This window comes from Pseudopodoces humilis, chromosome 11, assembly GCF_049639895.1.
Source record: "Pseudopodoces humilis isolate 2021_Gansu_Grassland_sample_001 chromosome 11, ASM4963989v1, whole genome shotgun sequence".
NCBI lineage: Eukaryota > Metazoa > Chordata > Aves > Passeriformes > Paridae > Pseudopodoces > Pseudopodoces humilis.
In genome coordinates, this window is record NC_142210.1 from 23,463,414 (window position 1) to 23,490,912 (window position 27,499).

Genomic DNA, 27,499 nt, shown 5'->3' on the forward strand with positions numbered 1-27,499 from the left:
TCGTTGTTCTTGTCGTTGTTCTTGTCGTCGTTGTTCTTGTCGTCGTTGTTCTTGTCGTCGTTGTTCTTGTTGTCGTTGTTCTTGTTGTCGTTGTTCTTGTTGTCGTTGTTCTTGTCCTCCTTGTCCTCCTTGTCCTCCTTGTCCTCCTTGTCCTCCTCCTCCTCCTCCTCCCAGCGCTCCATGCTCTGCCCATCATTGATCTCCATTCAATGCTCATCCATCTCCCCTTGTGCCACCTGGTTTTTGCTCTTTTCTCCATCACAAACAACTGATTTTGGGTTTTCCCAGCTGAGAGGCACAAAACCCGATTTTCAGGGTGAGACGAGGCCGTGGGCAGCCAAACCCAGGTGATTTTGGAGGCTTTTTTAACCCTGAACTCAGGGTTTCCAGATCCGATGCTTTTTGTAGCGTTTTTGTTTGCAAGCAGTCAGAAATGCCTTCCAGCTTTTGGATCCTTTTCCAAAATACACCTCACACAAGGAGCTTGGCTTGTGGCTTCTCAAAAGGCCAGCAGAGGTAAAATGAGGCTGCAGAATATTTTTTTCATCGCATGTGGTCTGCTTTTAATGATGCATAAAAAATGAGCTCCAAAAGTTGTTGCTTTCTGTTGATCTTTTCTCACACAGAATTTCCCACTCTGATCAATCCTGTAATTTTTTTTTTTCCCCTTAGTTTGGTCCTCTCCACTTATTTTCATTTACAGGAATTTTTAAGGGAGGAGAAAATGCAGGGAAATTACTGGTTCCTGTCAGAAAGAGAAGAAAGCTTTTTCCTTTATGGAAATCTCTGTGTTTGTACGGTGAAAATAAAGATTAAAACTGCTTGAAACACATATTTGGGGATTTATCTCATCCAACAAAAACCATGTGGAAATGAGAAGCTCCTTAATAACCGGTTTAGAAAATTCCCAGCAGCAGAGCTGTAAATGAAACCCCAAAATTCCAGCTTCCCAAGCAGGTGGAGGCACCTCCAGAGATGGAAACACAGCAGTGGAGCCCCCTCTCCCTCCTAATTGTGTCCCTTATTTATGAGGAAGGCAGAAATGGCTCTTCCTGCCCTTGAAGTGAGAGCTGATTATGAGCAAAGCACAGAAAATGGGCACTTAAATATAATTACAGCAGCTGCTGGTGATCCTGGCTGCTCCAGCCCTTGCTGGTGGCATTTTCCCTTTTTTTTTTTTGGCTTTTGTTTCCACAGCAAAATCAACTCAATGAGGAACTCGAGCTGCTGGTGGGGCATAAAAAAACAAAAGGAACAATCCTCCAAAATAGGCAAAAATAGAAGTGATGGTGATGAAAGGGGAGAAAATGCAGTTTTGTCTGGCAGGGGATGATGTGAGGGATCACCCAAAGCCACCCTGGAGCGTTGCCAGGGGTTTCATGTTGGGAAGAACGATGAGAGGTGGGATTCCAGCAGGTGTCAGCCAGGGAAGCTGGAAAAGGAGATGTTTGAAGGGATCCAAGTCGCTGATTTTAGCAGGGTGTGGCGCACAGGGAAGTGCTTCCACACCTTTTCCAGCCAGGAAACCTTCTCCATCCCTCTTGGAAGGACCATTTTGCACCCCCAGTACCTCTTTTCTCCCCAGGGATGTTTCCCAAAGTGGGTTGAGTTCAGCTGCATCCATTTGCCAGAACAAAGCTCGAGTGCTCTGGGTTTGGCACAATTTGGGGTGTTAATTTGGCTTTTCTGGCAATATCCAGTGTTAATAAATGATGGACTCCACATCCCAAAGTGAATCTTTTTTGGGAATCTTTCCCTTTAGGAAATCAATCCATCAGAGCTGCAAATAAAATGAGTTTGTCTGGAAATGCTGGCAAGATTTTTAGTGAGGTTTGAGTAAGGAAGCTTTAAAAAATGAAAGGAGGCCAAAAGTGACAGATGGGGACAAATCCTCTCCTAATCTCTAAATCCTTTAGTTTAAAAAGTGGCATTCTTGCCTAGCTAAGGCTGGGGTAATTTTGTGCAAGAATATTTTCTCCCAGCAAAGCTTTGCTGGCTCTTAATCCCATTCCCTTGATTTACATCTGAGGTGGTCAGTGCCTGATCTGTGGCAAATTTTGGTTATTTTAAGGCATTTTGGCATTTAAGTCCAGTGGCCCAGGGAATTCCAGACTGCTGGGAGGTTCTGGAAGTGGTTTTGTCCTGTGGGAAATGTTTTTCTTCCCTTAATGGATGGCCTTTCTTCCCCAGGAGTCCTGGAGAAATTGAATTTCATTATTGCACAACAACAACAACAAAAAAAGAGATGGAATTCATTTTTCCCTTTCTTTTTCTGTGTCTTCCCTGCTGTCAAGCAGTCCTGGGAGCTATCGATACAGAGATATTGGTATTTAGGGATTGCATCCAGAGCCAGGTCAGCCCCAAAATGGGGATTTTTTAGCTGATATTTGCTGGGGTCCTGCTGGTTTTGGGTGAGAGGGGCAGGAACAGGGAGATGGGAAGTGGAGAGGAGAAACAGGGAAGGGAAATGGGAAATTCCAGCCTCTCTGAAGGAAAAGCCACCGCGGGCTCAGTGCTCGGAGGGTCACAGCCGGCACTGTGATCCTGGCAACTCCCAACTCAACAATCCTGGGATTCTGTGCCAGGAAAGACATTTTCCTGCAGACCAGGAATATCTCTTTACACCCCCCGTGGGGTTTTTTGCCTCCCACCCCTGCTGTTCCTGCAGGCACCACGTGTCTGATCGCCCTCCTGTCCGACAAGGAGCTGACCGTGGCCAACGTGGGCGACTCCCGCGGCGTCCTCTGCGACAAGGACGGCAACGCCATCCCCCTGTCCCACGACCACAAACCCTACCAGCTGAAGGAGAGGAAGAGGATCAAGAGAGCTGGTGAGTTGTTGGAAGGTTCATCTTTTATTTGTTGCTAAAATCGACATTTCCCCCAGGAGAGGGCGGGAAGTGCCCAGCTGAGGTGGCACAAGCAGATGAGATCTCCTGTTTTCCACCCAAAATTCCAGTGGAATGTCTCAGGGCAGAGACATCAGCAGATCAAATCCACCATTTTCCACCCAAAATTCCAGTGGGATGTCACAGGGCAGAGACATCAGCAGATCAAATCCACCATTTTCCACCCAAAATTCCAGTGGGATGTCACAGGGCAGAGACATCAGCAGATCAAATCCACCATTTTCCACCCAAAATTCCAGTGGGATGTCACAGGCAGAGGTGGCAGTAGATGATCCACCCCTTAAGCAGCTGGTTGGGGTAGGGAGAGAAGCCTCCAACAGCCCAGTGACCATCCCTTGGCATCTCCACGTGGATAACCAGGAGCATCCCAGGAGCTATAGCCCCAGCCCTGCCCAAAGCCTGGCTTTGATAGGCCTGGTCTGAGCCTGAGGGAGGTTTAGGGCTAAAATCAGCAGAGTGTGAATCTACTTCATCCAAGCTGGTTTTTATTCCCATGTAACGAGCACAAACATGGAAATCGTGGCAGGAGTAGAGGGGAAGAAACCTTCCCACAGTAAATCTTCCTTGTTTTCATTACTTGTCACTTTAGCCACCTCCTGGGCTGGAATTTACACTGGGATCATCAGGTTTAACAGCCACTTCTCCTTGGATTTGTCAGAATCTTTTTGGAATCTGTTCCTGGTTTGGCTCCCACAGCAGCAGCAAATTCTCTGGGGGAGAAAAGAAGTTCCTGTGGTTGATGTTAAACCTCCAGTGAGCATTGTCCCAGCAGTGCAGAACCTCTCTCCCCTCCAAAATGGGAATCACAAGTTTTTCCATGAGGATAAAACATTTTGAAGCCCTCAGGATATCAGTGTAAATACTGTCCCTTCCTCTCAAAATCACCTGTCCTCACAAACACAGGGATGTCAAGGTTTGCCCTCACTCTTCTCTGCTGCAAAATTCCAAGGGGATTCCTGAGGAATTGTGTGGAGCAGGAATTGCTGTGCTGTTCCAGAAGCTGGGGGTTTCTCTGGGGGAGAGCAGAGCCATTCCTGGGGAGAGCAGAGCCATTCCTGGGGAGAGCAGAGCCATTCCTGGGGAGAGCAGAGCCATTCCTGGGGAGAGCAGAGCCATTCCTGGGGAGAGCAGAGCCATTCCTGATCCAGTCATTGCCATCCAGCTCCTCCCCACAGCGCTCCGAGATCTGCCACAGGCACCTCCTGCACTGTGAGCTCTGTGACCCCTCAGGATGAGCCTCTGGGGATCTGGCAGGAAGCGGAGAGCTGCTTGGATGTCCCCAAGAGCTGCTCTGAGTGTTGCTGTCTCTCCCCAGGTGGGTTCATCAGCTTCAATGGCTCGTGGCGCGTGCAGGGCATCCTGGCCATGTCGCGCTCGCTGGGCGATTACCCCCTGAAGAACCTGAACGTGGTGATCCCCGATCCTGACATCCTGAGCTTTGACCTGGACAAACTGCAGCCAGAGTTCATGATCCTGGCCTCGGACGGGCTGTGGGACGCCTTCAGCAACGAGGAGGCCGTGCGGTTCATCAAGGAGCGCCTGGACGAGCCGCACTTCGGGGCCAAGAGCATCGTGCTGCAGTCCTTCTACAGAGGCTGCCCCGACAACATCACCGTGATGGTGGTGAAGTTCAGGAATAGCAGCAAAGCAGAGGAGCAGCAGTGAAGGAGCCCCCGGGCCCGCTCAGGACTCAGAACATTTTCTCCGCCGTAGGAAGCTCTAGAAACGCCGCCCGGGCTCTCCCGGGAGGAGCGGATCCCTCTGGGCTCCGTTCCTGGCTTGGCAGAAGGAGCAATACAACAAATCCAAGAATCCGGTTTGTCCCCGTGTCCCTGCCTCCTGTGCCCTCGCTGCTCCTCAGGCCCCCACTGGAACCTGCCATTTCTCACTTTTCTTTACCAGCCCTGTGTAGGTTTTTGTTTTGATCGCTCCCCTCCCGCAGGCACACGGCAGGGGCAGGGCAGTGCTGCTGCTTTTCCCTCCTGGGTGTCACTGCTCAGAAGCTGCTCTCACGTCCCCCGTGACCTGCAGGGATAAGGGTGGGTAGGAGGAGGGTTTGTGATGTGAAGGAGGAAGAGGAGCCACCTCTCAGCCTGCTGCCACTGCTGGCTTTCGCTTTGTTTAACCCCTGCCCAAAACAAACCCCTGCCAAGCATGTCAGTAGGTAGAGCTCCTGAATTACCACCTTTATTCAGGCTGTGCATTACTCTAAACCAGTTCTTCTAGGCCATATTGTATCCAAACCAACTAATGGTGAACTTCAGCAAAATCCTGGGAGTTCTGAACCTCCTGGATGGGAGCAGAGCTCAACTGGGATAGCAGAATGTCTGTCCTTCACCGAGAATCACCCTGACCTTATTTCCATGGCATGGACTTGGAAAGTGATGTGAGAGAGAACGAATTTCTTCAGTGGCTGTTGGGAAGCTCATCCAAGCAGGGAGTTCCTCAGAGCTACCCGGCTGGAGTCAAAGCCTGTGCAAGACTTCCCTGTACCACTGCAGGTGGATTTGGGGTGTTCATCCCGGGGCAGACCCCACTGGAAGCGGCTTTTGGGATGACATGCAAACGCCAGGCAGCATCAATGCACTGTAGAGATGAAAGGTTGTGTTAAATCTAGATTTTAAAAGTATGTTTAGATCTAACTTTCAGTATTTAATTGTATTTTGGGATCTGTGACTGCTTTACGTGGGAATGAGGACAGTTTGGGTTTGCTGCACCTCTGGTACCAGCTGTGTCATGGCAGAGGGACAGGGCAGGCAGGATTTTGGATGGCTCCTTTCTCCTTATCCTGCCTTAAAAAAGTCCTCGGGATCTGCCCCAGAACATGGTCCTGGACAATCTGCTCAAGTCTCCAGGGTGATGCCTGTGTTTGGGTCTGGGATGTGGTGGATGAGCTGTTCCTTGGGAAAGTACAATATTCCTCATTTCCCAGCTGCCTGCCCCCAGTGCTGTCCTGCAGGGCTTTGGGGTGAGGCTGAGCTGGGCAGGGCAGGTGCTGAGGGGGTCGAGATCTCTCAAGGCAAAAATCAAAGAGCACAAATTTCTGCTCGAGAAGGAATCCCCATCTTTGTCTTTCCAGCTTTGTCCCCCAGCAAATTCGCCTCCTTTAATTGGTTTGGGGATAATCTCAGCCCTTAGTTGGCTCTGGTGGCATTTCCAGTGCTGTGCAAAACGTGTCTGGACCCCTGTGTCACCCTGACCTCCAAGGAGAGCCCCTGAGAAGTGTCCAGCAGCCTGCACTGCTCCTTTCCCAGAGGATGGGAGGTTCCTGATGTTTTTAATCCCCTGCACAGGGTGCTCCGAGGATCTGAATTATGGGAATAATTGCAGAGCACTGCAGTTGTTCTGCTGTGGAGAGATAGCCGAGGTCAGAGAGCTGGGAAATGCAAGCCTTGGGTGATGATTCCATAGGAATGCTGGATCCTGGGCTGGGAATGGCACAGCAGGAGCAGTGGAGCAGCTGCAGGCAGAGCTCAGTGTGTGGGGTTTGCCTTTGCTGTCTCCTTCACTGGAGATGTTCCCATTGTGCCTTTCCTTTGGAGGGCACAGCTGCCCTGGGAAAAGGGGAAAAAAGGGAATTCCAGCCAGCAGCTCTAAAGGAGAGGGATGTTTGTGTCCAGAGACATCCCCACTAACCCATCACAGGCACTGGAGAAGCTGGAATGACAGTCATTCCCAGAAAAACAGCTCAACAGCACTGGCCTGGGAGCTCCTTGCTGCACGGAGCATCCCAAGGTCAGTGAGCATTCCTGAGGGATCCATGACCTCTGGAGCACAGCTGGCTGGCTGCCCCTGCAGCCCTGGGACAGCCAGGAAAAGGAGCTGGCAGGAATTCCCAGCCAGGAGGGAGCACTGGGAGAGCAGCTGCCGCTGGAAGCGAGCCACGCTCCGGGATGCAGGCAGGCGCAGCAGGGCAGTGCCGGTTTGCAGGTTTGCCTGCATCATTCCAGGATCGTTCCCTGGCACTGCAGCCCCTCCAGGCAGCTCCAAATCAGCCCTGTGGCAACCTCCAAGTGGCTGCAGCTGCAGCAAACACCGGTTCAGCACCTCCAGTCCCCTGTGCCCCCTCCCTGGCAGCGCTGGCCATCCATGGCCAAAGCCATCCATGCCAACGATCTCTGCTCAGCCCCGGGGATTTTTGCTTTGATTGCTTTAAAAAAGGAGCTTCAGCTGCTTCAGGTTTGAAGAGGAAGGACTGATGGAGGTGAGAGGCTTTGTGTGGTCTCCCACATCCACGTGCAGTGCCTACCTGTGCTCCCAGCTGGAAAGTTTGGAAGTTTTTCCTCCAAATCAAGGCATTTCCAACTTCCCGGCCGTGCCGATCCGTGCCAAACTCCGTCGTGACGCAGCTGGAGGCTGGCGAGATGAACTCCTTGTACATCCTGCTTATGCAACCTGACCAACCCAGGGTTCTCCCACTGCCTTAACGCTCCATCCTCCATCTGGGAAGGGTTGCCAGGTGCTGGAGCCAGGAATATCCCGCTGGCTGTGGCACAAGGGCTGCGGCCATCCCGGGAAGTTTGGTGGTTTGATGATCCGGAGCCTCGGTGCCCAGCGCTGACCCGCGGAGTCGCTGCCAGAAAGCATCTTCCCCATGGCCCAGGGTGCCAAAAATGCACCTGGAGCCACTCAGCTGAGCCAGCTCTGGCTGTTCCCAGGGATATCCCAGCTCCCAGGTGGCTCCCGTGGGATATTCCATCTCTCTCAGCCTGGAGCACAGATTGCCACGGAGCTCACCCTGAATTCCTGGCAGGAATGTGGCTGTCCCAGCCTGTCCCAGGAGCTGGGCACACCTGATTTGGTGGCACCGTGGCTCCTTCTACCGGCTGAGCCTGCCCTGACATTCCCACAAATCCCCCGGATAAAGGATTTAAACTCCCGCTGCTGCTGCTGTCGTTGCAGGGTTAAAGCATTTCCAGAGGTGAAATGAAAAATATTGTGAAGATTTGGGAATCCAGAAGGCAGAATGAAAGCGCTGTGTCAGCTTGGCTGCAGAAACACCAATGCCTAAAAAAAAAGGGAATTTTGCGTCTCAGGATACAGGACAGCCCTGCTTTAAATAATATGGAATTACTGCTAATGTAGCTGATACTTGTTTTACACAGAGAAGCATTTAGTCAGTGATTATACTACAAAAATAAAACACCTCACCAGCTTTTCATCTCCCAAAGTAGGATTTTAGGCCTCTGTACAAAATTCCAAGTGAGAATGTTCTGCTGGAATTGGCCACTCTGGGCAGAGCCCAGAGCTGCTGCCCTTTGTGCCCGATATATTCATAAATGGCCTTTCCAAAACTCCCAGAGAAAAAGTTCTGGACAGTTCATAACGAGCTGAAATTTCATGACTTTTATTTTTCCAGTGCTGACTTGGACAAGGCTTAGGGGAGCAGGTGGAGAAATACGGATTTTCCTGAGGTAACTTAAAATTCCAGGGATCAGCTGTGTCCAGCTCTGAAGGATAATCTGGGTGCTCTGGAAAACAAAACCCAGTGGGTGCAGCTGGAGTTTTTCCAGAACCACAAAAACAGGTTTGAGGGCAATTCTTGAGGGGAAAAATGTGTGGATTTCATGGATTTGGGCAGCTCCTGTGTCTGCTCTGCTCAGTCCTAAGGAAGCTGCAATCAGGTGGTTTTCAAGGTCCCTTCCAACCCAAATTCTGGGAATTATCTGAGCAATAGGGGAGTAAAGCACTTTTTTTCCAAGCATATTCCTGCATTTTTGGAAGCCTGGACACAGGCAGCCTCTCCGTTTTCTGGCCTGCTCTGACACCAATCATCCCTAAACGTGAGGCAAAATTTAGGGAAATATCCCAGATATCCTATTATAGTGACCACAGGGAATGCTGCCCCTCCATCTCCTGTAGGATTTATTGGGAATTTGTTTGTTCCAGGATGAACAGGAAGCATTGCAGCATTTCAACCCCTCAGAAATAACATCAAGACTGGGAATTTCATCTTGGAATCCACTTTGCTCCCCACCCAGCAGCAACTTCCAAACACCTTTGCCCAATGAATTATTACAATAATTATAATTATTATTGTTGTTATTATTACTATTATTAGGCTTTTCAGTTCAGGAAACCCCCAGTTTTCCTATCAAAATCACAAATATTTGGAATTCTGATTTAATACAGCTGCATGAGGAAAAAAAATCCCTTAGGATTTGGAAAACTTTCAGCCTGTGTTTTACACTTTTAGTACAGTGTTCTAAGCAGATGCAATAAAATGTAACCCCTCCACACTTCAATTCCCAAATTATTTCATATTTTTAAGGTTTTTCACCTTTTGCCAGGCTTCTTACACTAAAAACTTCCCTAAGAATGGCTTTGAGCAGAAACAGGAGCTCAGTTAGGAATTTTACAGGCTTTTAAGCAATAATAAAGTCAGAATCAAATACAAGCCAGGTTTGGAAATGAGGTGTTTTTTTTTTTTTAAGGAAATCCAGGAGCAGGATGTTTTTCCAATGCTGCTGGCACTGTAAATGACAATGAATTTCAGGTGGCACAAAGAGATCACTGTGTATAAAGCTAAGGCTTGGAACCTGTGAGCAGTGTCAGCCTTTGGGGCACAAAAACCCCAAATTCCTGCAGGTGACAGGAGAATTTCTGGCCATCCTCACCTCCCCAGGACTCTCTTTCCTCCCTCAGCACGAGCACTCTCTGCTTTATCCATTTTCTGAAGGCAGAAGAGTCACAATTACATTTCTTTTTTTGAGAAAGCAATACAAGCTGTGCTGTAGTATCAGTGTTCTTGTGGTAAATAATTTATTTCTCATCATTTCACATGGCAGGCTTAGAGGAAAACGGAGGGGTTTGGGGTTTAAGATGTGTAAACAATCACAGAACAAGGCAGTTCTCCCAGCACCTGCTCAGAGAACGAACAAATCCCAGCTCCTAAACCCACGGCACAGCTGGAATTTCACCCCAATCTAGGAATACAGGAGCATCGATTCCCTCAATTATGCAATACCGTATTTCCCCCACCCCTAAAAAAAACAAAAAGCCTTCATTTTTTAAAATCTCCTCCCCATCAGAACACCAACATTTGAAACCCTTGTCTGGAGAGTGTTGTCCCCAAGACCTTTTGATCCCTAAAGAACACAAGCCCATCCTCAAATCGCACGCCCAGGCCAGGTGTGGAGCGGAGCAAAAGCCGGCGCTGCCCGCGGAGCCCGGCGTGCTGGGGGCACAGGGGAGCCTCAGCCGAGCCCCTGGGCTCTGTCCCAGCCCCTGGGCTCTGTCCCAGCCCCTGGGCTCTGTCCCAGCCCCTGGGCTCTGTCCCCAAGCCACAACGGGGCCCTGGGGTTGTGCCAGCCCAACGGGAGCGCGTCCAGGACGTCTCCGCAGTCCCTCCCCCGTGTAGTGGATGTGTCCAGGTTAATTATGTTCATGCAATTGCAAATTCTGTATCGTTGTCCATTAGAAGTGTAAACTACTGAAAACTGGGCCTTGCTGATATGAATAAAGTGATTAAAAACCGGTCTTTACACACAGGGTGGAGCTAGTCTTCTTCAGAGGTGGGGGAATTCCTGCCTTTGTTAATTTTAAAATTGGAACAAAAATACTCATTTAGAAACAGACATAAATCACAACAGAAATGATTCTTCATCTTCCCCACAGGGTTCCAGAACTCCTGGGATGCATCACACACACACACACAGAGGGGTGGGGGGATTGATGATCCAAATGTTTTTGGGATGTCCAAATTGCTCGTGAGCTCCATCTGCCTGATCTGGGAACATCAGCAGAGACACCAAAGCCATTCCAGTGAACGTGGAGACACAAATTGCACCACATTTCCAGCATTTCTCATCAGCTCCTGCAAATCCCACAGGATCCCCAGGCTGGGAACACTCCTGGAAGCCTTGTGGAGGTGACACATTTAAATACCAAGGTGTGACACTCTCAGGAGGATTACACAGGCAAAAAAAAAAGCTTGGGTTGGGTTAAATTTCATGCTGGGCAGAGAACAAATAATGGAGAGTGGCAATAAAACAATAAAAACAATCCAGGCAGGAATTTCAAATCAAAGATGCTTTCTTGGCATAAACACCTTCCCTCGGTGGCATTTTGTACATTCCAGAAGGTTCAGGGGGAAATCCCAGGGTTGCTCCGAGCACATGGAAAGGCAGCAGAGGCAGGGGGTTCCAAGGAACCTCTGGGTGTGGGACACACACATGGAAAAGTGCTCTGTGAATCCCTGTTTTTACTGAAGAGCATTGGAATGCCCTCAAGAAACGCTGCCCCAGCAGTCAGAGTCGTCTCTAGAGGCCACTCTCGCACCAAACAGAAGTTTCTAAATAAATCCACAATCAAAGGCAAGTTTTTGAAGTGTCAGATGACAAATCCTGCCAAAACTGGACCAGTTCATTTGATGTAAGGCCATGAACTGCAATCAAATGTCTGTACTTACAGATATCAAAGCTGATTTTATAGAGAAAGAACTGTTCTGCATCCTCTGGAACAGTGACGTTGACTTTGAGTATATTTAAGCAAATTCCCACATAAACATCCTCAAATTTCAGAGGTTTGACGTGGCCCATCAGCTCGTAGGTCCTCAGAGCCAGTTTTCCATCCAGTATGTATCCCAGCCCGCTGCAGTAGGGAGGATACAGCCTGAAGGGATATTCCTGATAGGAGATGTACCTCCTTCTGTCCAGGCCTCTGTAGACGAAGTTGTTGATGAGGGGATACCCGGTGAAGACGTTCTCCGAGGAATTCAGCTGCAGCAGGAGCTTCACCAGGTTGGGAGTGTTGATAAAGACATCAGTGTCGGTCTTCATGAAGAACCTGGCGTTGGAGCAGAACTCGGAGAACCACTGGAATGCCATGATGGTCTTCAGGGTGAGGTTGTCGTAAGTGTCCGTGAAATCCTGGCGGATGATGTCCCCGTAGAGGATGCTCTCGTCCTCCACCGACAGCGCCGCCGCCCCGTCCTCCCTCTGCGTGTCCCGCCCCAGCAGGAACAGGGTCAGGACGCGCTGGCCCCACCAGGAATCCCGGGAGCCCCACGTGATCCTGATGGCCTGCCTGGCTTTCACGTCCCTGGGGCTGGAAGCCACCAGGATGACCAGGAAGGGGTCGACGTCGGCGCACTTGGGGCGCTCGCGCAGCGAGAACGGGCGCTGCTGCCGGTACACGGGCTCGTACTCGTAGAAGTAGAGGAGGTTGATGCTCTCCAGGCCAGCGTTGGAGGAGGAGGTGATGTACCACATGGTTATCAGGGAAAACACCAGCAGCAACAGGAAAATCCATTTCAAGGGTCTCATGTACAAGGCACTGACCGGAACCGGTGCCATGGTCGGATCTGCTGGTGCCCCTCAGAATCTGTTCCACAAGTGCTGGAGCATCTTCCTGGCTGAAAAAGAAAGGAAAAGTGGCATTCAGAGTGCTGTTAGTCAAATATTTCCTTCTCCGTGTGTTGGAACTGTGCTGTAATACCAGCCCACCCAAGCATTCCTGATCCAGCTGTCACATCCCTCACCCCACGGATGGCAGCAGGACACGGAGCCGCTGCCCGGCACGGTTTGCTGAGCGGGTTTGCACCGAAAGCTCGTGGCTTTCACCCAAAATCCTCCCTGCACAGAGCTGATCCCCACCCAGGAGCCAAGGCTGTGATCCCAGGGATGTCAGCACCACGACTCTGAGGCTGCTCCAGCTCGAGGACAGAACACCGTGCACAAAATCCAACAAATGCGCAGGAAACGGGTGCTCAGAGGCCTCAGGATTTTGCTGTTTCTGCTGAAGACAGGAAGTCTGACTGATCTGCACGAGCTGGGGCACATGGCACAAGAAAGCAAAAGCACAAGGAAATATTTCTTCTTTCAAGGCTTGAGCCTTGTTCTGAGGGGGAGGGGGAAAGGTAAAAATCAACTTCCTTAAATCAAGCGATGTACTAAAGCTGTTTATGACCAAAATCAAGACTGTTTTTATCATTAGCCAGGTAAATTTTGGATTTGAGGCACACAAATCCACAGCAGGTCCTTCCAAACCCCTATGGAATCCATTCCAGTGTCAGGATTAGAGATTCCAAGGGATAAATCTTCAGTTTAAAACCAGACCCCCAGGCCTGAACCCTCCAATGTTTGTTTTCACTGTATTTCCTTAAAATTACACGTTCTCTATCATATCTTTTTAGACATCTTTAAGCCAAAATAATTCCAGTGCCTAACTGTGGGGATTCCAAATGGTTTCTGATGTTTGCAGTAATAATATTTATCCTGCACGAGTACACACATCAGGATGATGGAAGGTTTGATTTCACAGCACAATTAATTACTCTTTATCTTCAAAAATATCACCACAGGGCTCATAAATGTTTTATATTTGACAAATAAATTCAACTCCCAGAACAGCACTCTGGGATCCAGGGAAATTTGATTTTCCAAAGCCCACCTGCCTCATGTTTCTGTGGATTTTAAATTAATCATCCTTTAAAGGAAGCATTTGGAAAACATTTCACCAACAATGGCCTTAAAATGGATTAAAGCAATTTTACATAAAGCATTTAAATAGAATAATTTTAAACTGATTCCTTTCAAAATCAGTAATTGTCTAAAAGGAATCTTTTTTTTATGCATCAGCCTGACTTTCAGTGGACAGTAGGAAAATACATACTGGGAGAAAATAACCTAAGTAATGTATCAGTGCTTATTATTTGATTTTAGATCAATAACATTTATTTTGATGATCAACTTTAAAAGCATAGCAGTGAAAACTGATCAGTTTGATCAGTTCTTGGCTGCCTAATGGAAAAAGCATTATAAATGTTTTGATTCTTTACAGGAAGAAAAGCCTGATTTCATGACACTGTGAAAAATAAAACTGGAGACAAATCCTGACCTGCTACATAAGGGAAAATCTGGGAAAATAAACATCAATTCAGGTCCTTCAGGAAACCCCAACCACACAGGGAAATAATTTCCAACCTTCTCCTATTTCAAGGGCTTGGAGCAAAGTGAGGAAGTCCAAGAACTTCTGCTCAGTCGTGGTGCAGGTACAGCTCTTGCAGCTCTGCTTCCTCTTCCCGACTTTTCCCTGGCAGTTTTTCCCTTCCAGCTGTGGGTGGCAGCTCCTTCCAGGGCATTACTTTCATTCTCCTGCAAGACTGTGCCGACAGATAAAACTAGTGAACTTTGAAATAAATGTGAGCCAACCCAAGGCTCAGAATGCTCCTCACGGGTTCAAGATCCATTGTGGAGTGTGGACAGGGAAAAGGTGGGGAGTTCTCATATTAAAGATTACAAATTATAATACCCAATATTCCCATATAATCATTTTAAAATACCATAATAATAAGCGTATAGGGGGGAAAAAAAATCTTTTTTAAAGCTACCAGCAGAAATAATTTGGAAATATATTAGAGCTGTCTTGGACGGGGCCTGGCGCAGCCTGGTCTGTGGGAGCTGTTCCTGCACAACGAGATCATATTTAAGGTCCTCCCAGCCCAAAACAGCCACTGATTCCACGTTTTTAAACCTAAAACCAATCGAAACTAGAGGCAATTTTTCAAGATCCCGGGCTGCGATGCTCTAACCTGATAAAACTTTAAACTTTTTATTTACAGGCGGCTTGTTCTCAGCGGTGCCTGCCCCACCATCCCCGTTTTCCGTGCCGGGCTCCCTTTCCCATTGCGGGGCTGAGCCGGGAGGTCCCGGCGGAGCAGGAAGGGATGGCTGCGAGGGGATAGCACATCCCTTCCTCTGTCCTCTGCCCACCCCCGGCTCCCGGTGCCAGCCTCTCCTCGGCTTTGTGTTCGCAGCCGGCAGCGGAGCAGCGCCCGCGGCTCCCCGTGTGCGCTTCCCCCGGCGGCAGTGACCGACCGGCCTCCAGTGCGGGGCGTGGAGCCCCGCTCCGCATCCTCATCCTCATCCTCATCCTCATCCTCATCCTCATCCCATCCCCAGCCCATCCTCATCCCATTCCCAGCCCATTCCCAGCCCATTACCGTGTCCCCGGCCGCAGCGGGAAGGAGCCGCCGCCTCTTCCGCCTCACCGAGCGGCCCCCGCTGCTGCGCCCGCCCCGGCCCCGCCGGCTCCGCGGGTAAAGCCGGGCACGGCCCGGGCACCTCCAGCCCTGTCCCCGCCGGCTCCGCGGGTAAAGCCGGGCACGGCCCGGGCACCTCCAGCCCTGTCCCCGCCGGCTCCCCGGGTAAAGCCGGGCACGGCCCGGGCACCTCCAGCCCTGTCCCCGCCGGCTCCGCGGGTAAAGCCGGGCACGGGCAGCCCAGCCCCGGCCCCGGCCGCTGGAAGCGCCCCCTCTGAGGATTCCCTGCCTAATTAGTACATCATCACAGCTCGCCGCTTAGTCAAGCCCGCCTGGATGAGCTGGGGATGGATGTGCAGGGTTCATGTGGAGCTGCTCGGGTTACTGTGCGGAGCTGGAGCTCAGGTTGGTCGGTGCTAAATCGGCTGTCCCCGGTTTGTGACTGCGGTTCTGCAGGTGAAATGAAAGGAAAATTCAGCACAGCCGGTGAAATGAAAATTCAGCAGAGCCGGTCGCAGCCCTTAGAGCAAACCCGGCTCTGGGGGAGCAGGTTGGGTCCGCTCCAGCTCCCAGCTGCCGGAGGCTGCAGCGGGCTCTGTCCTGAGGTTTGATCTCAGGGAAAAAAATCCTTCCTGGGAGCAGCTCTGCATCACAAGGCCTGGCTCTGGACTCTGGCAGAGTCAGAAAGCTGCACATGAATTACCTCGGAAAAAGGCAGGCTCTGCTCGACGCCTGAAGTGACAGCTGATGGAGGAAACACCAGTTGTAATCATAAACACCCAGTACAGAGCACAGAGGACTATGAGAGATCTTCAAATCACAACTTGGGACAGACCATCCATCATCCCTGACTTGCTCAAGATATCCATATTTTATCGGAATTGCATCAGGGAATTCTGACCCATTTGACTTGTTAACCCTGTGTTTTGCAGTTCGCTGCCTCCCCATCTTTCAATTCATTCATGTCAGTTTATTTCCAAAGCAATGCAAACACTTTATTCCCTGGTTTCATACATCCTGACCTGCTCCTGAAAACCCCACAGATAATCTGTGTTATTAACCATGAGAAATGCACAGCAGTGAGTGCATCACTGTCATCTCTCGTTGCCCCCAGTTAGTCCCGGTCTAACCCTTTTAGCCTCATGAGAAACCAGATTATAACTTGTCTGTCGGGGCTGAGGTGGATTTTACGCAACCAATGTCGTAATTATCGAAATGATTACTCTATCAGTCAGCAGCTTGTTTGACCACAAGACCTTTACATCTTTTTGCTGATTCTGGACTTTCTGAAGCAAAGAGAAATGGTTTCCTGGGTGTAAAGGCAACTCCTGCAGCGCTTGGGCTGTGTCAGAGCAGCCCAGCGTGCATCCACTGTCAGAAAATTGAACAGTCAATAGGAATTCATTAATAGCTGACTAAATTTTCTATCTCCTCTGGTTTTATTCTACTACTTGGAATGGTGGCCAAAAAAAATGATCAAGACTCGGTTATTTCCTCGCTTCTTGACCCTTTCCTGAAGGAAATCTGCATTGGGCAGTCACAGAGTAGAGCACAATGAAGATAACTAATTTAATTTTTAATTTGAGGCAACGCTTTTCAGCAATGACCAGACTGTAATAAGGTCTGTATTTAGTCTCCACCTTTCAGGGTGCAGTTAAACTCATTCACAAACTACATAAACTCCCTGAGTTTACAGCCCTGGCAGAAGGAGTCACTGAGGCAGCTGCTTAGAGCAGAGCCCAGTTTTAGTGGAGTTCTCTTAGGGCTTGATTGAGCCCATGGGCTGGAACTCACAGATCAGCCTATGGGAGATGAGATGCACCCATAAATCAGCTGCCTGGTCATTTTTTGGCTTGCTGAGTATGGACAAACCTCAAATCTTACATCTCCCCTCCTCACTGCTCGTGTTCATATCTCATTTTCCTCCCGGATGGCTGCGGATGCCCAGGCAGATTCTCTCGGAGACAGATCGGGAGAATCCACGGATCGGGCTGCAGGTGCTGGGAACGTGGCTGTTCAAACATGCTGGCAGCCTGTAACCTTTGTGCCAAAGTTACTCATCCCAGTCCCACCCACAGGCTTGGCACGGAGCTCTCTGCACCTCGGGAAGCCTCCTGGCTCCTTATCACGGCGATAAAAGCAGCGTGCGTTTGTACCGAGCTCTGCCTGCTCCAGATTCGCAGCTGCCTCTTCTCCCTCGCTGGCTGTGCCTCGCCTCAGCAGGGGGAAAGGCAGCCACACAAATTGGCCCCAGGGAAGAGGGGGAATATCCCTGGAATAGAGAACTGCCCGGGATAAATGGGCCTCCAGAACGCCAAAGCCTCCTCAGTGAAGCGGGCCAACATCCTGATGCTAGGGCTGGATTCTGCGGGGAAATCCACGCTGCTCTGCAAGTTCAGGTATAAAGATGATTTTCTAACAATGCCAACGATTGGCTTTAATGTGGATATGATTGAAGCAGGGAAAGATTTTACACTGACAGTTTGGGATGTTGGAGGACAGAAGAAAATGAGAGAGCTCTGGAACAATTTCCTGGAAGACACCGACGGGCTGCTCTACGTGGTGGACAGCTCTGACAAGCGCCGGCTGGAGGAATCCAGGCGGGAATTTGAGCTCATTTTAAAGAATGAATCCATAAAAAACATCCCTGTGGTCGTGTTGGCGAACAAGCAGGATTTGCCTGGAGCTCTGAACGCCGAGGAGATCACCAGGAGGTTCAAGATGAAGAAGTACTGCAGTGACAGGAACTGGTACGTGCAGCCCTGCTGTGCCATCACGGCAGAAGGGCTGCCAGAAGCTCTCCAGAGAGTGGCCACGTTTGCCAGGCAGTACAGCAAGTCAAAGGAGACTTTCACCACCCTGAAGGAACTCACTGCCTTTTAAGGATTTCTGTCATCCACTTCTGGTGACTCTTAACAGATTTTGTTGGACAGATGAAATCTGGAAATACTGAATCGTGAAGAACTTCTATACATAAATATTTATAAAGAACTGTGGCCATGTTAAATTCTACTGTTATACCTGCAGATACTTGATATACCTGCTAGGATGTCTCATACCTGAGATAGGACTCTGTAGCATTTTATTATTATTTTTATTTTTTTATTTACTTGGGGTTATTTAAGTTGAATGATGAGAAAGGGGCAGTTGAGCACATGGAAATAAAATAGGTGAGCGGTGTTTAAGTGGCTTAAAATCAAATGAAGGTTCAAATCAATTTTTTTCACGATGTAAACCAGCCAAGTCATTTGGTCAGCAGCGACCAAATGCTGTTTTGTAATAGATGCCACATGGATGTGTTTCTGCTTGAACACAGAGTGGGGCGAGAGCTTCAACTCTTAGTTCTGTACAAGAGAATTTGGCTGTTCCTGAATTGCAGAAAATTCCTGCAGAGAGGTTGTGAGGAGCAGGATGAGCCTCAGGCAGAGCCTGGCTCCAGGGATGTCTCCAAGTGACATCCCAGTGTCCCAGACATCCACGTGCTGCAGGAACCTTACAGGAGGTGGAGATCAGTCAGGGAAGAGCTGAACCCCGTTGGTTTTGTCGTGACTTCCCAATCCTGGGCTCTGGAAAAGTTGTGGCAGGGGTCCTCTTGTGTTCCCAGGTTTTTTTTATTTTTTATTTCAGGAAGTATGTGGGAAGTAGGAAGCCTACATTTCATTCTTACTAATAAACAGACAGGAATGTCAAGGTATAAAAGGGTGAAGCAGCAATAAAATCACCCAGACATACCCTGTTGTCTCATGCATGGGTTATTCAAACACCAAAAAAATCATCAGGTGGATTTGCTGAAAAAGTAAACAAAGGGAAGCCTCTCAGTAGAAGCTGTTATTAATACTGAGACTAATTAATTACCAGGGGCTAAATCCTGAGTCATGCTGAGACTCTTGCTAAAAGCAGAGCAAGTGTCTGCATTTCTCATTGCCTGCTCTGATGATTTGGGCTCAATAGGAAATACCATCTTCTGGCCCTAAAAAAGATCTTTAAAAGCCATTAATGTTGGTTTTCCAAGCCAAACAATTCAATGTTTAAAAAGGTGATATTTCATATCAATACATTTATAAACGTTTGCATGTGTCTGGTGTAGGGTGAATTCTCTTAATCTAATCTGGTGTCTGTTATAAAGCAGAATTTAGTTCTGTGGCCTCAGGATTTCCTCAGGGAGAAACACTCCTGAGAGGTTTAATGAGGGTGCACCAGGGTCTCTAATTAACCAAGAAGCAAGTTCTGAGGGGAGAAATAAAATCATAAAATAGACCAGCTCATATAGCTAGAAATGAGAAAAAGCTCTAAGGCAAACAGGCCCTTCTGCAGGTTATCAAATTACACTAAATGACACTCACATCAACTTGAAGAAATGTTTTACATTATCCTTCAAAGGAAAGGAATAAACTCAATCCCATTCACTTTATAGAGTATCAGGTATTTAAAAATTGCATTTTCTAAGAGCTTGGCTTCCCAGAGAAGTGAAGGCAGGCCTGTTACATCTGCCCAAGGAGACCCCAACCTTTTGGAATCATTTTAAAGGTTTAAAATAAATAGCAGTCAAGCTGGCTTGGAGGCGCAGGTTCTCAGAGGAATTAGATGCCTGAAAGTTTAATTAAAAAACTCAGTGAGACAGAGAAAAGTGACCACACCGGTGCCCCCTTAAAGGCAAGGCTGGTAAGGTACAAAAGACTGATCCCCACGGAGAGAAATGTTCTGTGGGAGCTGACAAGGGACATCAATCCACAGCCAGGGATTAATGAATTCCTCTGCTCCGGGAGCTGCCGGGGCTTTTCTGTCCTGCTTGGATCAGCAGAGCACTCGGGGCTTCCTCAGGATGAGGCAGAGATGGAATGCTCTGCTCCAAAGCACCTGGAGCAAAGAACCTCCCTGACACTCAGCAGATTTCGGGAAGGTGTTTGGGGAGCTGGGCAGGAAGGTGCAGAGGAAGGGAATTGTGGCTCTGTGCTCCCAGGGGAAGCCTGGGGATTGCTGGATATCTGATCCATGTGTTCCATGGTAAATCAGGGAGTTCCAGAGGTGTTTTCCAGCTCCATCCCATTTGGAGAGTTTGAACTGCTTGGCTGACCACCATCAGCAGAATTGTCTTGGTGTTTCAGGAATTTTACCGGTGCTAAAATCCAACCCACAGCTCCGGGATAATTTATTCTTGGATAAGTTTGGCTTATTTTATTATTTAGAATTTTTACAGATTACTCATGAAAAAACCTTTTAGGATTTTTGAAGGGTTTGGGATGCTTTGAGATGGTGAGAAAACAGAATCTGAAGAGCCCTGAGGCAGTGGAGCTGAAGTCTGGGAGCTGAAAGGCCTTGAAGAGTCGGGGTCAGATGGTTGTTGGGGTCAGATGGTTGTTGGGGTCAGCTGTTTATTTTGCTTCAAATTTGGGAGGTTTTTTTCATCAGCTCGCCCTGCTGTTTTGCATTTTTTAATTGCTGCCTTCTGGCAGTCTTGTGCAGAAGCACTGCAGGTGTTCTGTAGCTAAAGGGCTCAAATCCTTCAGTGTCTGCTCATATTCCTGAAAGAGTTTGCTGTCCCTGTTCCTTTGTGCTGACAGGAGAATCAACATGACAAAAAGAGAAGGATCTGAACCCCAAGGACTGCAGGACCCTGTGCCCACTCAAGGAGATGTGTTTGGATGTTTGGATGGGAACATTTAAAAGCTGACAGTCCCAGGGGATGGGGACCTGTCCTGTTGGCCATTCCTTGATAAGATCCCTGTGGTTTAAACCACAATTTAAAAACTGAGGTTTCTGAGTTTAGGAATACCTCACAGAGCTCATTGAACATGGGTCCAGTGTGGTGAAATGGGGATGAAATGCCACTTAAAGGGAAGAAACCATTGCAAATTTGGCTAGCAGCACTCCCTCCTGGGAGCCAACTGCCCAATAATTCAGAATCCAGGAGAAATGCAGTGTCTGAGGAATGCAGGACAAGGCTTTTCCAATATCAGCTAACTGGTGTTACTCAAAATGTCTCTGTGCCACTCATTTCAGACAAGTAACTGACCCAAAGGAAAGCCCTTCCTGTGCCAAACAAGTTGTGAGTGCTGCAAAGGAGACAGCAGCACTCTGAAGCGCTGTGTGCACATTAAACTGATTTTTCCCCATGTAAGTGGGCCCTGCAGAGTTCTGTGCTGCTACAATCAGGCTTCCTCCAGTGTCATTAGCTCAAACACCCTGTTTGGGTGCTGGACATCCATCTCCTCGCTCCCACAGCCTGGACTGGCCAGCTCGCTGTCATTTGGGGTGTAAATCCCGAGGGTGGAGGTTCTCAGCACCCACCACACTGCAGGGACCTTCTGCAAGTGGAAATTCACGGCCAGTAATGAGTGCAGGCACATTCTGCAGGTTGGGGATTTTGGCAAACAGGGAATTCCTTGTGTTTCTCCGTGTTCTGTCACACAGCTGTGCTCGGTGTTTCTGTGCTGCTGCCGCTCATCCCCGATGTGTTTGTGGTTTTTTTTTTATTTCCCCTGGGTTTTTGGGTTTGCTCTCAGCCCTTCCTCAGGCTCAGAGTGGCCTAAAGATATTTACAGCCCGGTTTCATTGTTTTCTGTCGGGTTCTTCCTCAAAGTTCTCCTTTCCCACGATGTATGCAAACCTCCTGACAAAGCTTTATGAGCCATGCCTTTGGATTGAATATTTTTTATTATTTCCTTGTTCTCCCCATATTTATTCATCCACTCCCTTTTAGTCTTACAAGGTGCTTTCATTGGTGCAAAGATCATCTTTTTGTTCTCTATTTTTACTCTTTTTTAAAAAACTTTTTGTTGATTTGTTTTAACTTTTGTTTTACCCTTTTTATTTGCCTGGCCAACGAGAAGTTTCCAGGCCCTGTATTACCCTGATTCTGGCAAAATATCTGCAAAAAATAAGTCATTTTGTGAATTTAATAAACCACCTGGCTCTGGAACCTGAGCCATGGATATTGTTTGGTTTCAGCAGTTATAGTTGGGAACAGCAGCAATGACTTTATCGATCCAGACAAAGGCCAATCTCCTGTGAAATTCTGCTTGCCTGTTAAAAGGTAACTGTGCCTTAATCAATAGTTTCCAGTTACTTTATCTAAAGCACACACATTTATCACTCAAGAATGGGAGGCTCTCGACCTTCCCTTAAGAAGTCGGAGAAGTTTTATTTCTTACAGGGACGTCCCAAATTTCTGTGAAAATCCCTCGTGTCATCTGGATGGAACACAAAATATAAAGGTGTTCTGCAAACACCTTAATTAATGGGTGATCAATTAATGTCTGGCTCCTCATGGGGTGCCTCAGGGCTGGGTACCTTTCCCAGCACAAGGGAATCATTTTGGATTGAAATCACTTGGATTTTTCTTTGTTGAGGATTAAATTATTGTTTTAATTTAGGTAAATTAAAATAATAAAGTTTTAATTTACCTAAAATGTCTAGTGGTGGTCACACAATTCTTATGTGCCCATCAGTATTTAAACAGCTTGAATTCTCTGAAAAGGTGAAAAAAAATAAAAGGAATTACAGAATTTAAGGAGTTAATCAGGAGGGGTGTTGAAGGAAGATAAACGACAGCAATTTTATTATTGGTATAAATATATTTTATATGTGGTATATATATATGTAGATACGTGTATTATGTTTATTTTATATTTATTATAATTTATATTTAAATTTATTATATTTTATATTTATTATAATACTATAAAAATTATATTATATTATATTATATTATATTATATTATATTATATTATATTATATTATGTTATATTATGTTATATTATGTTATATTATGTTATATTATGTTATATTATGTTATATTATATTATATTATATTATATTAGTTTTTTATATTTATTATATATAATATATAATGTATAATGTATAAAACATACTATATACTATATACTATATACTTTATAATATATAATATACAATATACAATATATAATATACAATATATAAGATAATACACCATATATAAGATAAGAATAAGATTAAATATTACATATGTATATTTATATATTAAAAAAACACGTATTTATATATGTTATATGACTTTAACATATTAAAGTCAAGCATTATGGAAATGAATCATAGTTAAATAACTCTTCCATTTAACCTACACAGGGAAATTTAAAATTTCTTAGCTGTCACCTACATTGAGCCTTTCGTTTTTGAAGCTTAATGTTTTCCACTGAGTCATTTGGATCATTGATTATTTAAAACACCCATTTATTGCCCACGCTAAAGGGTAAATTTTTTACAGCTTTTGCTTCCTCGTGTGCTGCTGAAAAGTCCCTGTCAAGCACTGAGGAAAACCCGAGGCAAACCCCAGAAAACTGAGGAACATCATTAAAAAATACTTTATAAAATGTGTTTCCTCGCTGGGACATCTTGTGGTGTGTGAGGCTTCCTGCAGCTCCTCAAACCGAAACTATCGGCTTGCAAATTCAAACGGAGCTTCCAGCACACAGCTAAAAATCGCTTTTTTTAAACAAAAACTGCCTCATTGCAGCACTCCTGGGCTTATTTTCAGAGATTACTTTCAATTTGTTAAATATAAATGTAAATATAAATGTAAATGTAAATATAAATATAAATATAAATATAAAATTATAATATAAAGTTATAATATAAATATAAATGTAAATATAAAAGTAAATGTAAATATAAAGATATAAATATAAAGCTTTAATATAAAGTTATAATATAAATATAAATGTAAATATAAATGTAAATGTAAATATAAAGATATAAATATAAAGTTTTAATATAAAGTTATAATATAAATATAAATGTAAATATAAATGTAAATGTAAATATAAAGATATAAATATAAATATAAAGTTATAATATAAAGTTATAATATAAAGTTATAATATAAAGTTAAAATATAAAGTTAAAATATAAAGTTAAAATATAAAGTTAAAATATAAAGTTAAAATATAAAGTTAAAATATAAATATAAATATAAATATAAATATAAATATAAATATAAATATAAATATAAATATAAATATAAATATAAATATAAATATAAATATAAATTTCTGCTCTTCAGGTAGAGTCCACGTTTCTTTTCATCATGCATTAAGTTTTCACTTTGTGGCACTGAAAATTCTTATCAAGGAGTGATGTGCAAACTGCCCAAATAAGCAGGTTCCTAAAGTGGAATTCCCATTTTTTCCACGTTAGTTGGTTGTGATTTAGAAGATCCCTGGTTACCAGTTCATAACTGAAGTGAGATTTGAATATAAAGAGGAATAACGAGCATTAAAAGAAAGGGTTGATCTGACAGAGGATTCCTGAAGCTGCTGAAATGCTGCGTAATTCAGGAAAATGATCTGCCCATTATTGTCCCCCCAAAGAAAAGCTGAACAGAAATATTCCCATTTATCAGAAAACCAAGAAAATGGGAGAATGGGCCTCATTAGTGCTGCTGCTCAGAGCACTCATTTTCTCCAGTACAGCAGAACAAAGAGATGCAAACTTGGAGTATTTTCATTTCTCTGCTCAATACCAAGCCCTGAGCCTTTCAGAATTCTTTATTCATTCATGTGTTCGAGTTTCCTTTCAGAAAGAGCCTGAGACACAGCACTGACAATAGCAATCTGCATCTGGATATTTACATTTTTGCTGCATCTTGGGTTTGATGCTGTTTTATGAGCTGAACTCTGCTCCCCGTGAGTGTTAACAGCCAGAAATAAGAGTTTAAATCCGAGATGCTCCCAAAAAAGTCTCTGTTTTCATGTTCCTATCAGTGCTTCTGCGTACAACATGAAACACATCACCCAGCACCTCACACTATTTAATTATCTGAGCATATTGTGTGGATTGATTTTCCAAATGCAGCTCCAGTGACCGGCCTTCCACTGGAAACCTGGGGAATTAAGGATGGAAAAGGAACTTCCCGCAGTCAAGTGGAACAGGATCCAGAATCCTGGAGTTCCCAGACCTGCCAGCAGATAAGAAGTTTTCCTTTCCTAATTAATTAGAATTAATGAATTAATTCCTTTCTAATTTAATCAGAAATATTCTTGAACTCACCCCAAACCAGCAGAGACAGAAACATTTTTTGTCACTGTCCCACCATCAGAGGTGCTACAAGGATTTGTTTTAACATGGAAAAAAGATATCCTTGGATCTTCCAGGACACACTGGCATGGCTCTTTTCAGTCACCACTTCTTCACTTTTTATCTCAAACTAATTTTTTCCCTTTCCTGTAAAAGGAAATTGTGTTGGAAATGCAAATCAGCTGGGACACCAGCACGGAAGTGCAGCTCCACAATCTGCTGATTGAGGATTGATTCCTGCTCTTCTTCAGCTATTTGCAGCTGATGGATTTTTGGGATTTACTCCGGCTCTGGTACCAAGGAACATTTTCGCCAGTGGTCACATCATGACCTATAAATTTGTCTGCAAATCTCTGATTTAGCTCATTAAAAACTGAACATTTATGGGCTGAACTGTAGCAAACGTACCAAAGTAAATGAAAGGTAACGTCCCACTTGAACGCTGCAGGAAATAGAAAGTGATTTAAGAAAGTGATTTAAAGCAGAGTGGCTGAGATCAGAGCAGGCTGTGCTCCTGCAGAGACAGCTCTGGAGCTGCCTGGCTCCTGCTCGCTGCCATCTGGGAGCCCTGGGCTGAGTTCCTGATCACAGCAGCAGATGTTGGGCTGATGTGAATCAGCAAAGGGCCACTGGAGCCACAGCAGCTCCCTCCAGGCTGCAGCCTCTGGGAGACACAGAATATTGGGAGTTCACAGCTAATCCCACGGCAGCCTCCAAAAAAATGGGAATAAAAATATCTAGAGGTGTTCAGCTAGGAAAGGAGCGCTCATTAAAGGGGTGTTCCACATCCAGAGAGGCCTTGTGGGAGGAGATGCTCGAGGCAGCTGGAATGTGCAGGGACACAGCAGAGCCCAGGGACACTGGGAATGAGGGAGAGATCCCAAAGGAAATCAGTGCCATCAGCAGGCCCTTAACATCTGAGAGGGGCCAGAGCAGCTCCAGGAGCTTCGGTGTCCACACAACGGGATTAAAGGGTTAAAAATGGGAAGGCAAGAAATGTTCCCCATGTGAATCCTGAATGGGATTAAAGGGTTAAAAACGGGAAGGCAAGAAATGTTCCCCATGTGAATCCTGAATGGGATTAAAGGGTTAAAAACGGGAAGGCAAGAAATGTTCCCCATGTGAATCCTGAATGGGATTAAAGGGTTAAAAACGGGAAGGCAAGAAATGTTCCCCATGTGAATCCTGTCCCACTGGGAACATTTGAAGCTGATTTTCCTTCTCAAGCCTGTGCACTCCATCACCTTCAGAAACTGATTTTAAGAAGTGAGTTTTTACGTATCACCCTGACTGAAGAGTATTTTTCTCGAAGTGTAAATACTTCTTTTTTTCTGAATAGAAAAAAGAGCAAAATGCAGTGTGACCAGTGGTTCTAAATGAACAAACCCAAGGGGAAACATGCACAGGGCTCTACAGCTTTCAAATAAAAATACCTTTCACCTAAGTGTACATTTAGAATAATAATACATAATAATAATAATTACATAATATAATTACATATATATTTTATTTATATTTATATTTATATTTATATTTATATTTATATTTATATTTATATTTATATTTATATGTTTATATATATAATGTTGTGTATATTTCTGTATTATGTATTTATATTTGTATTATTTATTATATAAATATATAATATATTATATATAATATAGAAATATATTATATATAGTATATATAATATATATAAGATATATAGTATAATATGAATATATGTAATATTTATAGTATATGTTATATTATGTTATGTTTTGTTATGTTATGTTATGTTATATATAAATATTATCTATATTACACTATCATTTCATAATAATTACCCAAATAAATGTTACATATTTTATAAATAAATGTTATATATTTTATATAATTTATATATTTTATATTGTTTTTATCAATATATTAGTAAAAGCATTCAGATCAATTCATTTTGTTGCTCAAAAAGAGGTATTTAAGATAAACTGAGAATTAGAGATTTTTCTAATTGCATAATGAGATGCAAAATTCACAAATTGCGAATTTACAAAGCTTAAATTGTTTGTAAAACAAATCTGTCTGTTGCTTGAAGGACAGGAAGGTGAGCAGAGCCTAATTCCCACCTTCCTATTTGCATTATTATTTTCCAAGCTAAAAAATATGCAAAAAAGTATCAAAGCAGCAGAGCTTTGTTCTGTAGCATCACATGAAGTCTGAACAGCACCACACCACAAGAATTTCTGTTTTGTGCATAATTTATTATGTCATAGGCGCCTACAACTCATTTCAGATTCAAAATACCCAATTGTTTGGGTTTTTTTTAAAGGCAGCCCAGTAACATAGGATCAAGGATTCAGAGGGGAACTGGTCAATCCTTCAGAATTGGTCTTTTGAGTGTTTTTGCACTGTGGAGCTGAGGTGAAATCAAACAAAAATAGCATGGTAATTGTTCCTCTGAGAGCCAAGCAGCTTGGTTAGATTACAGTCACACAAATCGCACTTGATTCATCTCTGATGATGTCTACAATCAAGTCACAATATAAATTATTCTCTGGATGATACCAGATGAAAA

At 45.3% G+C, this 27,499-nt stretch overlaps 3 protein-coding genes across 3 annotated transcripts in view; 2 read left to right on the forward strand and 1 right to left on the reverse strand.

Moving 5' to 3' along the window:
* PPM1L (protein phosphatase, Mg2+/Mn2+ dependent 1L) overlaps nucleotides 1–10,392 on the forward strand; it is a 62,154-nt gene extending 51,762 nt beyond the window's left edge. The window contains exons 3-4 of the mRNA XM_088060957.1: nucleotides 2,669–2,830; nucleotides 4,224–10,392. Coding sequence (XP_087917083.1) covers nucleotides 2,669–2,830; nucleotides 4,224–4,573 — 512 coding nt within the window. The 3' untranslated portion in view covers nucleotides 4,574–10,392. The remainder of the gene's footprint in view (nucleotides 1–2,668; nucleotides 2,831–4,223) is intronic.
* A 99-nt stretch (nucleotides 10,393–10,491) lies between these two features.
* B3GALNT1 (beta-1,3-N-acetylgalactosaminyltransferase 1 (Globoside blood group)) lies at nucleotides 10,492–14,575 on the reverse strand. Its single transcript, XM_014254369.2, has 2 exons — nucleotides 13,834–14,575; nucleotides 10,492–12,263 (listed from the first exon to the last, which is right to left on the reverse strand). The coding sequence occupies exon 2, from the start codon at nucleotides 12,202–12,204 to the stop codon at nucleotides 11,218–11,220; it is 987 nt and encodes a 328-aa protein (XP_014109844.1). The 5' UTR covers nucleotides 12,205–12,263; nucleotides 13,834–14,575; the 3' UTR covers nucleotides 10,492–11,217.
* Nucleotides 14,576–16,819: 2,244 nt separating this feature from the next.
* On the forward strand, nucleotides 16,820–18,960 carry ARL14 (ARF like GTPase 14). Its single transcript, XM_088061083.1, has one exon. It carries the CDS (start codon nucleotides 17,190–17,192, stop codon nucleotides 17,772–17,774), a length of 585 nt encoding a protein of 194 aa, XP_087917209.1. The 5' UTR covers nucleotides 16,820–17,189; the 3' UTR covers nucleotides 17,775–18,960.
* Nucleotides 18,961–27,499: the final 8,539 nt, after the last annotated feature.